The sequence below is a fragment of the Gadus morhua genome, chromosome 10 (genome assembly GCF_902167405.1).
Source record: "Gadus morhua chromosome 10, gadMor3.0, whole genome shotgun sequence".
In the NCBI taxonomy this organism is placed as follows: domain Eukaryota; kingdom Metazoa; phylum Chordata; class Actinopteri; order Gadiformes; family Gadidae; genus Gadus; species Gadus morhua.
Window position 1 is genome coordinate 27122736 of NC_044057.1, and position 13361 is coordinate 27136096.

Sequence of the window (13361 nt, forward strand, 5' to 3'; positions counted from 1 at the left end):
TGTCAAAAACGTCCGCTGCCATTGGTGTTGCTCTGGTTTATTTCAATTCCTGGTTGGTTGAAGGCCATAGCAACAAAGCGCCATGTTTCCCTCAAGGGGAGGATAAACTAAGCTAATTTACTGGGTACTTATGAATCAAATGTTCGCGATTTAACGGCGATTATAGATGCATCGTAATAACGCATGTGGTCGATGCAATGCAACACCGCCGTGGTGGCGATCGCATGTTGTTGAGGGACGTTTGCAAATCGTTGGGTAAACAGAGGTAAGGCTGCAATAAGAAGACTCCTCATTGGATAATAATCGAGTATGAGTGAGTATAAAAGCTCACCAACACGCCAAAATTTGACTAACAAGGAAGGACTTAAAAGTTTGGATAGGTTGATGCACCTGCAGCTTTCTGCACAGCCTTTAAATACATTGCATGTCTTTATAAAATGGACTTAAAATGCATAAGAAATCCCAATGCAAATGTGATACCTGCTCTGTTTGATTATTGCATTAATTGTATTGTTTGCATTACTTAAAAGTACGATATGTAACCTGAACCAAACACGCCTAAATAAAATGATGCCCATCTTCTAAAGCGGACCTGCAGGTCGAGGAGGACATGGACGCCTCGGAGACGGTGCAGTTGTATGAGGATGTGAAGACGGAGGTGGTGGAGAGCTGTTACACTCTGCAGGAAGTTGCATCCGCTAAAAAGAGAAGAAGTAAAGCACAGGAAGACATTCATGATAAACCCAAGAAGCCAAGGTAGTCTCCCCCCTGACAGTCTTTACTATTACCCTATATAACAATATACTTTTATATTTGTATTGTGCCCTTAAAAATATTCAGACACTTTACAGCAAGGCAAAAAGACATTCTAAAATTGAATTATCGATATCATTATGAATGAATATCTGGCAGCAGAATGCGGCAGACACCAAATTAATACGTAATGATTGAAAAAAGGTGAACAACCCACTTGATGATTCCTGTTGTTTTCCTCCTTCTCCTCTGCATCCAGGTCTGCCTACCTGCTCTACTACTTTGACTTCCACCAGGTGATCCAGCTGGAGAGCCCCAACCTGCCCCAGTCGGAGATTAACAAGCGCATCAGCGAGAGCTGGAAGAGGCTGAATGTGGCGGAGAAGGGCTACTACCTGGAGAAGGCCAAGCTGGAGAGAGACGGCGTGGACACAGTGAGTTAGGGCCAGGCGCCGCAAAGCGCTTCACCTTCAGCAGGAACCTGGTCTGGTGACAGTGGCAGTCGCTAGGGAGGTAGAGCGGGTTGACTTGTAACCGTTAGGTTGCTGGTTGGATCCCCGGCTCCTCCTAGCCTCTGAGTTGGGAGGTGTCCCCGAGCGAGACGCCTCACCCTGACTGCTCCCGACGCGCTGGCTGTCGCCCTGTGTGGTCGACTCCACCGTCGGTGTGTGAATGTGGAAATGAATGGTTGTAAGTTGCTTTGGATAAAAGCAAAATCCCCTAAATGTAAATGTCTTGTTGGTCAATGGTTGGTAAATAGTCTTTTCAGAAATGGCAAGACCATCCTGCATGGTTTCAAACCCTCGTATTTGCAGCGTGTTGTAACAGTGAAACTACTACTGCGATTGTTACTCCACCCTTGCATGTTTGTTCATCTCCCCCAGTCCTCGGTCACCTCCACCCAGGACCTCTCTGGATTCCGCAAGATCCTCCCCAGGGCCAACTACGTCCTCATGTCCAAAGAATCCCCCTCTGGTCCCCAGGCAGTGGGGGGGTCCCTCCCCCCAGAACCTGCCCCCCTGGAGTCTCTGGAGCCCCCGGTCCCCGAGGGGACGTCCTCCGTACCCCCTCCCCCAGACCCCCAGTACCCCGCCCTTACCCTGGACAGCGAGCAGTGCATCGCCCTCGGGGCGCTGGCGGAGGAGGCGGCCTCCATGACTGAAACCACCGCAGCCCTCCAGGGGATCCTCCCCCCGTCCGCCTCCTGCCCCCCCTGGGCCAAAGGCCCGGCCCCGGAGCCCCTGGAGTCCCGGGCCGCCCCCTCCCCGTGTCCGGACAGCTGTGGGGTGCTGCTGGACGCAGGCGCCCCCACCAACCCCGCCGTCAGCGTCTATAGCGTCGTGAACTCCAAACCGGGGGATTCTGTGGGCGGGGCTGAGATGCAGCCGATGAGGCAGGACATAGCGCAGGTGGTCTCCATCTTACCTGCCCAGGTGAGACCGGACATTTGTCTGTTCAGCCTCAAGTCTGTTGTTGACACTTTTAAGTAGAATAATTGCCTTCCGCTTACTCCCAAATTCCCCATCTGGGATAAATGAACGACCTCTTATCGTACCTGCCTTATTACTAACGTTTAGTGGGTTAGATGTCTCTCCCATAAGGAGCAATGTCCGCCATGTCCTGATGTCATCACACTCACTGGGAAGCCTGTGGCCCTGGAGGCAGAGCGGGTGGGCTGCTAACCGGAAGGTTGCTAGGTCGGTCCCCGGCTCGAGGTGTTGAGGTGTCCCTGCGCGAGGCCACTCACCCTCCCACTGATCCCAACGAGCCGGCGGCCACCTCGCCGTGGTGGGCTCCGCCTGCTCGTGTGCCTTTACCATTTAGTCCCTCTGTCTCCAGAACCGGGTGGAGCCCAAGTCTGCGGCCGCTGTCAACTCCGTCAGCCACGTGATGATGGTGTCCGTGGGCGCCGGGCTCAACCCTAACACAAAGCCTTCGTATAAAATGGTAACATCGACATCACATCGACTCCAATATTACATTGTGCTCACAGGTGTAGAAGTTTCTATCGGTGGTGCTGAACTGAAGGTTTGCTGTCTCTGTGCAGGCGGTGAAGACCTATACCAGGAGGGGGCGTGGCCGGTGCCTGGCGCCTGGCTGTGCCTTCGTCTACGTGACCCGCCACAAACCGCCCTTCTGCCCAGAGTGTGGCAACCATCTAGGGGGCAAATGGGTACCTGCTGTACGTCTATATTAATATCCATCCATAAACACTTTGCTCGAATCAAATGGAAACATGAATCAGCATCTCCTTTTAATAAAGTACACGTTTTATTAATCCGTTTGCATCCATTTCCCTTTGTGGTGAACAGGCTAAGAAAACCGCAAAGCAATCTAAGCAATTCAACCAGAAAGCTGAGATCAGCTCTAGTGACGGCTGTCAACCCACGCTGTCTGCTGACGAGGGGCACTCGACCAGCGGCCCTGAGGACACGAAGCACGGCCGGACTGAAGGCCAGAGGAAGCAGGGCCTCAGCCAGCAGCCTGCGGCCGTGAAGGGAGAACCACTAGAGGGCAGCAGCACCAAAGCACCGCCGCGAGCACGGTTAGCGTTTCCTCCTCTGTAGTGCCTTGTACGCTGCTTACTATTACTTTGTAGTTGGCCTCCATCTTATTTTTGCAACACTTGATAATGTATGGAAACTTGACTCTGCTTCTTAGTCCAAATTCAGCAATTCAGCTAATTCGAATGCTCACATTTCTCGGTTTTGATTAAAATTTGGAAGGCCGAACTGTCTATTATTGTTTGGTCAAAGCATTTGCTTTGGATGGCCTATCAGTTGGAGTTACAGATTTTAAAGGATTTATCAGTGACCTTTAAACGTATCCTTTTTTGTCTTCTTGTCAATGAGTAGACAATTGAAACCAACTGCCAAAGGCATTACGGTCAAAGGTCACGATAAAAGTCACATGACCATAAAGAAGAGACCAGTCAGGCCCATCCTGCCAGCCTACTGCACCAGTGGTGAGCCCTGCCACAACATAACTCAACCCAGTGTACCTAACCCTCCGCAGAAAAGTCCATTAAACCCATGTTCCATCTGCCCTAGTTATTCCGTCTGTAGGCCGCGCTGTGCTCCAGTTCATAACGGTTCCTCCAGACAAGGGAAGAGTCACCTGCAACAACCCCAAATCTGTCCCCACAGGTACTGTATCTCTGTTAATGCTTTTGTACTTTGATACATATCACACGGGTCCTACACAGCTTAGAAACTACTGGCGAGAGTGCAGAGTAGCAATAGCAACCTGGGACGGTTAGCAATGTTTATTTGTTGTTATTTGAGGTTGGGCCAACCGTCACAGTCGTCACATGTCACAGTAAGGATTAATCAATACTTTGGTAGCGGCACGACTTCAAAAGTCTCTGTCCTCAAATAACTCTGCATCCCCTGTTCTTGCCAGTCCCCGGTCAGAGCATGTCCGGTCTCAAACCCAGTACCCTGAAGCAGCTGGGCCACATCGTCCCGGCAACAGCAGCTGGAGCCCCGGTGCAGGTAGGCCCTCCAGGACCCCTGAACACACGGTACACCCGAGACAGCCATCGCACCCCTCTCCTCCGGCTGACCCCCTCCCTGCCTCTGCCCCCCCAGAGCCCCGCCGCGCCCCGCCCAGGGAGCCAGTACGTCGCCTCGCTGGACTCCAACATCCTGTCGGTCGTGCCCTTCAAGCAGAACTCCGTCTCCAGCTTCGTCAGTACCACTCTCATCATCATCATGGAACACCTTAACCCGGTCCCATTAGGGCTCCTTTGAACAGGCTTTATAGGAGGATGAGATCACTGGTTAGATCCACCATGGCTGCTGGGGTCGACCCCCAGCTGAATGGATCTGGGTTTGAACGCAGCCAAGCGGACCCTACAACCCACCGATATAGTGTTTCCTCATGGATTATTTGTACCCTCCTACACTACACCAGTCCCATTGGGTGAGGGCGTCTGCTGAAGAACATGACGTAGACCTGTGCTTTGCGTTCGATTCCCTCCCCAGGACCTGGGTCTGTCGACGGCGCGGGGGCGTGGCCGCTGTAAGAACCCCGCCTGCGACTACGTGTACAAGAACCGGCACAAGCCGGCCGACTGCCCCACGTGTGGGTGGGAGCTGACCCGCAAGAGCAGCAAGGGGGCCAAGGTAGGAGGGCCAATCCGAGGGGGCCAAGGTAGGAGGGTTAGGGTTAGGGTTAGGGGCCAAGGTAGGAGGGTTAGTATCTTATTTTCACCATACATTTTAGCCTTTGATTAAATTATAAAAAAAAGTTTCTCCCTTTTCTAAGGCTCCAGTTTCTCCAGCTCCCAGTTAATTAAACAGCTGCCTCAGGACATGTTGTTTCAGACCTCTTCTGAATTCTTGCGTGAGAGATCGGGCTGTGCAAGATAACATCTGTAGTTGTCATACATTTCCAAGTTGATTTACTGTGAAGCATTTAGCATATTGTCAATGTGGGAGCAGCTGCAAATGTAATCCAAATTTTCCATAAAAAAGGAAGCATCCAGAAATCCCCTATTTTTAAATATACATATATATTTAATGTTATTTAATTAAGTGCTCAATCAGCCAGGATTGAGGTATTTTTGCTTTTGCATATTTATAAAAAAAAAAAGTATGGTCTCTATTCATGCCTTTATGGACAGGAGAGTGCAGAGAGACACGGAAGTGGATTACAAGACACTAACTTACTTATTGTAAGTCACTGGATAAAGCAGCTGCTGAAGGCCTTAATGTAAAGGGTTAGGGTTAGGGACCACCCTAACCCTAACCCTTAATGTAAAGGGTTAGGGTTAGGGTTAGGGACCACCCTAAACCTAACCCTTAATGTAAAGGGTTAGGGTTAGGGACCACCCTAACCCTAACCCTTAATGTAAAGGGTTAGGGTTAGGGACCACCCTAAACCTAACCCTTAATGTAAAGGGTTAGGGTTAGGGACCACCCTAACCCTAACCCTTAATGTAAAGGGTTAGGGTTAGGGTTAGGGACCACCCTAAACCTAACCCTTAATGTAAAGGGTTAAGGTTAGGGACCACCCTAAACCTAACCCTTAATGTAAAGGGTTAGGGTTAGGGACCACCCTAACCCTAACCCTTAATGTAAAGGGTTAGGGTTAGGGACCACCCTAAACCTAACCCTTAATGTAAAGGGTTAGGGACCACCCTAAACCTAACCCTTAATGTAAAGGGTTAGGGTTTGGGACCACCCTAACCCTAACCCTTAATGTAAAGGGTTAGGGTTAGGGACCACCCTAAACCTAACCCTTAATGTAAAGGGTTAGGGTTAGGGACCACCCTAACCCTAACCCTTAATGTAAAGGGTTAGGGTTAGGGACCACCCTAACCCTAACCCGCTCCCTCCCCCCGCTCCCCCCCCCCCACAGTGAGCCCTCAGTGGGTCGACCCACCTCCCCACCCCCCCCCCCACAGTGACCCCTCAGTGGGTCGACCCACCTCCCCCCCCCCCACAGTGAGCCCTCCGTGGGTCAACCCCCCTCCCCCCCACAGTGACCCCTCCGTGGGTTGACCCACCTCCCCCCCACAGTGAGCCCTCCGTGGGTCGACTCACCTCCCCCCCCCCCCACAGTGAGCCCTCCGTGGGTCAACCCACCCCCCCCCCCACAGTGAGCCCTCCGTGGGTCAACCCACCCCCCCCCACAGTGAGCCCTCAGTGGGTCGACCCACCTCCCCCCCCCCCACAGTGAGCCCTCCGTGGGTCGACCCACCTCCCCCCCACAGTGACCCCTCAGTGGGTCGACCCACCTCCCCCCCCCCCCCCACAGTGAGCCCTCAGTGGGTCGACCCACCTCCCCCCCCCCACAGTGAGCCCTCAGTGGGTCGACCCACCTCCCCACCCCCCCCCACAGTGACCCCTCAGTGGGTCGACCCACCTCCCCCCCCCCCCCCACAGTGACCCCTCAGTGGGTCGACCCACCTCCCCCCCCCACAGTGACCCCTCAGTGGGTCGACCCACCTCGCCGCAGCCCCCCCCCTAGCGCCCCACCCTGAAGGCTCTGTCCCCCCCCCCCCTAGAGCCCCACCCTGAAGGCTCTGTCCCCCCCCCCCCTAGCGCCCCACCGTGAAGGCTCTGTCCCCAGCGCCCCACCCTGAAGGCTCTGTCCCCCCCCCCCTAGCGCCCCACCCTGAAGGCTCTGTCCCCCCCCCCTCCCTAGAGCCCCACCCTGAAGGCTCTGTCCCCCCCCAGCGCCCCACCCTGAAGGCTCTGTCCCCCCCCCAGCGCCCCGTCCTGAAGGCTCTGTCCCCCCCCCCCTAGCGCCCCACCCTGAAGGCTCTGTCCCCCCCCCCCCCCCCAGCGCCCCGTCCTGAAGGCTCTGTCCCCCCCCCCCCCCCTAGCGCCCCACCCTGAAGGCTCGGTCCCCCCCAGCGCCCCACCCTGAAGGCTCTGTCCCCCCCCCCCCCCCCCTAGCGCCCCACCCTGAAGGCTCTGTCCCCCCCCCCTCCCTAGAGCCCCACCCTGAAGGCTCTGTCCCCCCCCCCTAGCGCCCCACCCTGAAGGCTCTGTCCCCCCCCCCTCCCTAGAGCCCCACCCTGAAGGCTCTGTCCCCCCCCCCCCCTAGCGCCCCACCGTGAAGGCTCTGTCCCCCCCCCCCCCTAGCGCCCCACCCTGAAGGCTCTGTCCCCCCCCCCTCCCTAGAGCCCCACCCTGAAGGCTCTGTCCCCCCCCAGCGCCCCACCCTGAAGGCTCTGTCCCCCCCCCAGCGCCCCGTCCTGAAGGCTCTGTCCCCCCCCCCCTAGCGCCCCACCCTGAAGGCTCTGTCCCCCCCCCCCCCCCCAGCGCCCCGTCCTGAAGGCTCTGTCCCCCCCCCCCCCCCTAGCGCCCCACCCTGAAGGCTCGGTCCCCCCCCAGCGCCCCACCCTGAAGGCTCTGTCCCCCCCCCCTCCCTAGAGCCCCACCCTGAAGGCTCTGTCCCCCCCCCCCCCCTAGCGCCCCACCCTGAAGGCTCTGTCCCCCCCTAGCGCCCCGTCCTGAAGGCTCTGTCCCCCCCCCCCCTAGCGCCCCACCCTGAAGGCTCTGTCCCCCCCCAGCGCCCCACCCTGAAGGCTCTGTCCCCCGTCCCCCCCCTAGCGCCCCACCCTGAAGGCTCTGTCCCCCCCCCCCCCTAGCGCCCCACCCTGAAGGCTCTGTCCCCCCCCCCCTCCCTAGAGCCCCACCCTGAAGGCTCTGTCCCCCCTAGCGCCCCACCCTGAAGGCTCTGTCCCCCCCCCCCCCCCCCTAGCGCCCCGTCCTGAAGGCTCTGTCCCCCCCCCCCCCCCCCCTAGCGCCCCGTCCTGAAGGCTCTGTCCCCCCCCCCCCCCCCCCCCCCTAGCGCCCCGTCCTGAAGGCTCTGTCCCCCCCCCCCCCCCCCCTAGCGCCCCACCCTGAAGGCTCTGTCGTCCCCCCCCCCCCCCCCCCTAGCGCCCCGTCCTGAAGGCTCTGTCCCCCCCCAGGCCGCCCCGCTGCTGGACCCCTACCGGCCCCTCAGCCCCGCCCAGAGGGAGCTCCAGCGCCGCTCCACTCTGCTGCTGCTCCGCCGCGCCCTGCAGATCCCCGAGGGCGAGGCGGAGCTCCAGGACGCGCTGGCCCTCATCCAGGACCTCAACGGGGCCACGGTGGAGCTGCCCCCGTCGGGGCAGCAGGGCGGGGGCCGGGGCGACCCGGGGGAGGGGGCCGTCTCGCCGCGATCCGGCTGGCCGCGCTACTTCGAGTCGGCCGCCGCCCACTGCGGCCTCTGCCAGTACCCGCTCTTCAAGGGGGGCCAGAGGTGAGCGTCACGCTGGGGGGGGGCACCTCGCTGGCCGCCTTGTTTCCTAGCAGCTTGGTCGGCTGCAGGTCAGGAGGTCGAGCAGGCCGTCTTCTTCCATCGCCTTACACCCTCTGACGGTTCTGCTAAGGACCACGTCTAAGGTCATTGTGTGTGTGTGTGTGTGTGTGTGTGTGTGTGTGTGTGTGTGTGTGTGTGTGTGTGTGTGTGTGTGTGTGTGTGTGTGTGTGTGTGTGTGTGTGTGTGTGTGTGTGTGTGTGTGTGTGTGTGTAGCACCGTGGCAGGACAGGAGGACTGCTGGCTGCTCACCGGGACGTTGATCCAGACGGCGTCTCTGCAGCTGAAAGTCTGTCTGAACACGCAGTGTCTGGCGCTGCACAGCTTCACGGACATCCACCAAGGTACCGCTCCATAGTACTACCATAGTACTACCATAGTACTACCATAGTACAGACACTATGAACCTTCTGATCCCTGGTACTGGTCCATAGTACCTATCTTCTGATCCCTGGTACTGGTCCATAGCTACCTTCTGATCCCTGGTACTGGTCCATAGCTACCTTCTGATCCCTGGTACTGGTCCATAGTACCTACCTTCTGATCCCTGGTACTGGTCCATAGTACCTACCTTCTGATCCCTGGTACTGGTCCATAGTACCTACCTTCTGATCCCTGGTACTGGCCCATAGTACCTACCTTCTGATCCCTGGTACTGGCCCATAGTACCTACCTTCTGATCCCTGGTACTGGTCCATAGTACCTACCTTCTGATCCCTGGTACTGGTCCATAGTACCTACCTTCTGATCCCTGGTACTGGTCCATAGTACCTACCTTCTGATCCCTGGTACTGGTCCATAGTACCTACCTTCTGATCCCTGGTACTGGCCCATAGTACCTACCTTCTGATCCCTGGTACTGGCCCATAGTACCTACCTTCTGATCCCTGGTACTGGTCCATAGTACCTACCTTCTGATCCCTGGTACTGGTCCATAGTACCTACCTTCTGATCCCTGGTACTGGTCCATACCTACCCTCTGAACCCTGGTACTGGTCCATAGCTACCTTCTGATCCCTGGTACAGGTCCATAGCTACCTTCTGATCCCTGGTACTGGTCCATAGCTACCTTCTGATCCCTGGTACAGGTCCATAGCTACCTTCTGAACCCTGGTACAGGTCCATAGTACCTACCTTCTGATCCCTGGTACTGGTCCATAGTACCTACCTTCTGATCCCTGGTACTGGTCCTAGTACCTACCTTCTGATCCCTGGTACTGGTCCATAGTACCTACCTTCTGATCCCTGGTACTGGTCCATACCTACCCTCTGAACCCTGGTACTGGTCCATAGCTACCTTCTGATCCCTGGTACAGGTCCATAGCTACCTTCTGATCCCTGGTACTGGTCCATAGTACCTACCTTCTGATCCCTGGTACTGGTCCATAGTACTACCCTCTGAACCCTGGTACTGGTCCATAGCTACCTTCTGAACCCTGGTACTGGTCCATAGCTACCTTCTGATCCCTGGTACAGGTCCATAGCTACCTTCTGATCCCTGGTACAGGTCCATAGCTACCTTCTGATCCCTGGTACAGGTCCATAGCTACCTTCTGATCCCTGGTACAGGTCCATAGCTACCTTCTGATCCCTGGTACTGGTCCATAGTACTACCCTCTGATCCCTGGTACTGGTCCATAGTACTACCCTCTGATCCCTGGTACTGGTCCATAGTACTACCCTCTGAACCCTGGTACTGGTCCATACCTACCCTCTGAACCCTGGTACTGGTCCATAGCTACCTTCTGATCCCTGGTACAGGTCCATAGCTACCTTCTGATCCCTGGTACTGGTCCATAGCTACCTTCTGATCCCTGGTACAGGTCCATAGCTACCTTCTGAACCCTGGTACAGGTCCATAGTACCTACCTTCTGATCCCTGGTACTGGTCCATAGTACCTACCTTCTGATCCCTGGTACTGGTCCATAGTACCTACCTTCTGATCCCTGGTACTGGTCCATAGTACCTACCTTCTGATCCCTGGTACTGGTCCATACCTACCCTCTGAACCCTGGTACTGGTCCATAGCTACCTTCTGATCCCTGGTACAGGTCCATAGCTACCTTCTGATCCCTGGTACAGGTCCATAGTACCTACCTTCTGATCCCTGGTACTGGTCCATAGTACTACCCTCTGAACCCTGGTACTGGTCCATAGCTACCTTCTGAACCCTGGTACTGGTCCATAGCTACCTTCTGATCCCTGGTACAGGTCCATAGCTACCTTCTGATCCCTGGTACAGGTCCATAGCTACCTTCTGATCCCTGGTACAGGTCCATAGCTACCTTCTGATCCCTGGTACAGGTCCATAGCTACCTTCTGATCCCTGGTACAGGTCCATAGCTACCTTCTGATCCCTGGTACTGGTCCATAGTACTACCCTCTGATCCCTGGTACTGGTCCATAGTACTACCCTCTGATCCCTGGTACTGGTCCATAGTACTACCCTCTGAACCCTGGTACTGGTCCATAGCTACCTTCTGAACCCCATCCACCCCGTTAAATCCACCTCTTAAAGCGTCTCCCTCTTATGTGATTGACGCAACAGGAAACGAGGCGTAACTCCGCCCCTTTCAGATTTTGGTCTCCTGCCGAGCCTGTGTACCGTCCCCGCCCCCCCCAGATGTGCTGCTATAACATAGTATGCATGCTGATTCCGAGATAATTAAGTATCGATGCATCTAGCAGGCCACATTGAGACCTGTTTATGATTACACTTTGGTAAGACAATAAACGTGTTTCAACCTCTTCACTATCTGAGTGAAACTAAAGTTTGGGATGTCACCAATCGACATGTTTCATCTTGAGCGTGCGTTTTGTGTCCTCTGACGACAGGTTTGTTCAACATCGGCAACACGCTGCTGGTGAGTCTGGATCTGTTCCTGAAGATGAGGGATGAGATCCACCTGGGTCAGCACCCGTCAGACGCTGCTGCCACCGTCCTGGACCACATCCACCGTCACCCTGGTAACGGCCGGGAGCTCCGCTCTCAGACCCCTGTCTGGGACGTTTCCCCTCCTTCCCATCTCCTACTGGATCTCTACCGGGGCGGGACTTATTCTGATCCCCCGTCTTCAGGTCTAAATGAATTATGTAAATTGACATGCCGCTAAAATGATCGTTAACCCGTCCTCCTGTCTCTGATACCGTCCTTCCACCTGTCCTGATGGGGTTAACCCGTCCTCCTGTCTCTGACACCGTCCTTCCACCTGTCCTGATGGGGTTAACCCGTCCTCCTGTCTCTGATGCCGTCCTTCCACCTGTCCTGATGGGGTTAACCCGTCCTCCTGTCTCTGATACCGTCCTTCCACCTGTCCTGATGGGGTTAACCCGTCCTCCTGTCTCTGACACCGTCCTTCCACCTGTCCTGATGGGGTTAACCCGTCCTCCTGTCTCTGATGCCGTCCTTCCACCTGTCCTGATGGGGTTAACCCGTCCTCCTGTCTCTGATGCCGTCCTCCCGTCTCTCCATCCTCCCCAGTCCACGCCCTGGTCCCAGAGGAGGCGTCCCGGGTGCAGGCCCTGTTGCTGAGTGGCTACTGGGCCTTCGAGAGCCTGACGGTCCGGGACTACAACGACATGATCTGCGGGGTGTGTGGCGTGGCCCCCAAGGTGGAGGTGGCCCAGCGCTTCCCCCACAACGTCCTGGAGCTCCACAACGTGCAGGTAGCAGGCCGGACCCCCGGAGACCCCCACCTGCCCACTCCGGACCTCTCCACCTTTTACAGTCTCAGGTCAAATAGGATAACAAGACAGTAATGACAACGACCAGAGATCATATGTTTAGGGAGTTATTTAGAAGCGGTGACCATTTATATTTATGGCATTTAGCAGACGCTTTTATCCAAAGCAACTTACACCGGTTCATACACAATCAGCCACAGACGGCGGAGTCAAACCCACAGGGCGACAGCCAGCTGGTCTCGAGCAGTCAGGGTGGGCGTCGCACTCAGGGACACCTCCACACTCAGCTAGGAGGAGCCGGGGATCCAACCAGCAACCGGTTACAAGGAGACCCGCTCTGCCTCCTGAGCCAAGGGACCGGACCTCCTGCTATTCGCCATCGCTGCCATGAACCGTTCTTCAAAACCACACCCAGACACTGGCAGAGGACCATTTCAGGTTAGGGTTAGGGGTTAGGGTTAGGGTTAGGGTGTCCTAACCCTAAACCACACCCAGACACTGGCAGAGGACCATTTCAGGTTAGGGTTAGGGGTTAGGGTTAGGGTTAGGGTGTCCTAACCCTAAACCACACCCAGACACTGGCAGAGGACCATTTCAGGTTAGGGTTAGGGGTTAGGGTTAGGGTTAGGGTTAGGGTAACCCTTACCCTAAACCACACCCAGACACTGGCAGAGGACCATTTCAGGTTAGGGTTAGGGGTTAGGGTTAGGGTTAGGGTGTCCTAACCCTAAACCACACCCAGACACTGGCAGAAGACCATTTCAGATTCACAGAGCCTTTGGTTTTCTCTCTTCTTCTCTCTTTAATTCAAGTACTGTTTTAATGTGCCGGGACGTACAACACACAATAAGTGTGTACATTAAGTGCCAGGACGTATGCCATAAGTGTGTACATTAAGTGCCAGGGTGTACCATAAGCCCGTGATCCCCGCCCTCAGTTCACGTGGCCGGAGACCCCCAGTCCGGACGAGGTCCACGTGGACGACTTCTGGCTGACCATGGAGAGCGAGGCCATCGAGCAGGCGGCCTTCCCCTCGGACATCCCCGTCACGCAGGTGGACGCCTCCATCGTGGCCCCCTTCATCCCCCCGCTGATGCGGAGCCCGGCCGTCATCAACACGGAG

At 56.1% G+C, this 13361-nt stretch overlaps 1 protein-coding gene across 4 annotated transcripts in view; it reads left to right on the forward strand.

Moving 5' to 3' along the window:
- The first annotated feature begins 13 nt into the window (after window positions 1-13).
- Window positions 14-13361, forward strand: part of hmgxb3 (HMG box domain containing 3) — an 18414-nt gene continuing 5066 nt past the window's right edge. Inside the window, exons 1-17 of one of the 4 annotated variants that reach the window (XM_030368742.1) lie at window positions 14-313; window positions 588-756; window positions 1013-1187; window positions 1638-2186; window positions 2593-2700; window positions 2801-2935; window positions 3066-3298; window positions 3609-3718; window positions 3804-3899; window positions 4156-4247; window positions 4344-4442; window positions 4740-4880; window positions 8183-8496; window positions 8770-8897; window positions 11390-11632; window positions 12036-12220; window positions 13176-13361. The exon at window positions 13176-13361 is cut by the window's right edge and continues 37 nt beyond it. In XM_030368742.1, coding sequence (XP_030224602.1) covers window positions 310-313; window positions 588-756; window positions 1013-1187; window positions 1638-2186; window positions 2593-2700; window positions 2801-2935; window positions 3066-3298; window positions 3609-3718; window positions 3804-3899; window positions 4156-4247; window positions 4344-4442; window positions 4740-4880; window positions 8183-8496; window positions 8770-8897; window positions 11390-11632; window positions 12036-12220; window positions 13176-13361 — 2967 coding nt within the window. In that variant the 5' untranslated portion in view covers window positions 14-309. The remainder of the gene's footprint in view (window positions 314-587; window positions 757-1012; window positions 1188-1637; window positions 2187-2592; window positions 2701-2800; window positions 2936-3065; window positions 3299-3608; window positions 3719-3803; window positions 3900-4155; window positions 4248-4343; window positions 4443-4739; window positions 4881-8182; window positions 8497-8769; window positions 8898-11389; window positions 11633-12035; window positions 12221-13175) is intronic. The other 3 variants (XM_030368746.1, XM_030368744.1, XM_030368745.1) reach the window with 3 other exon arrangements.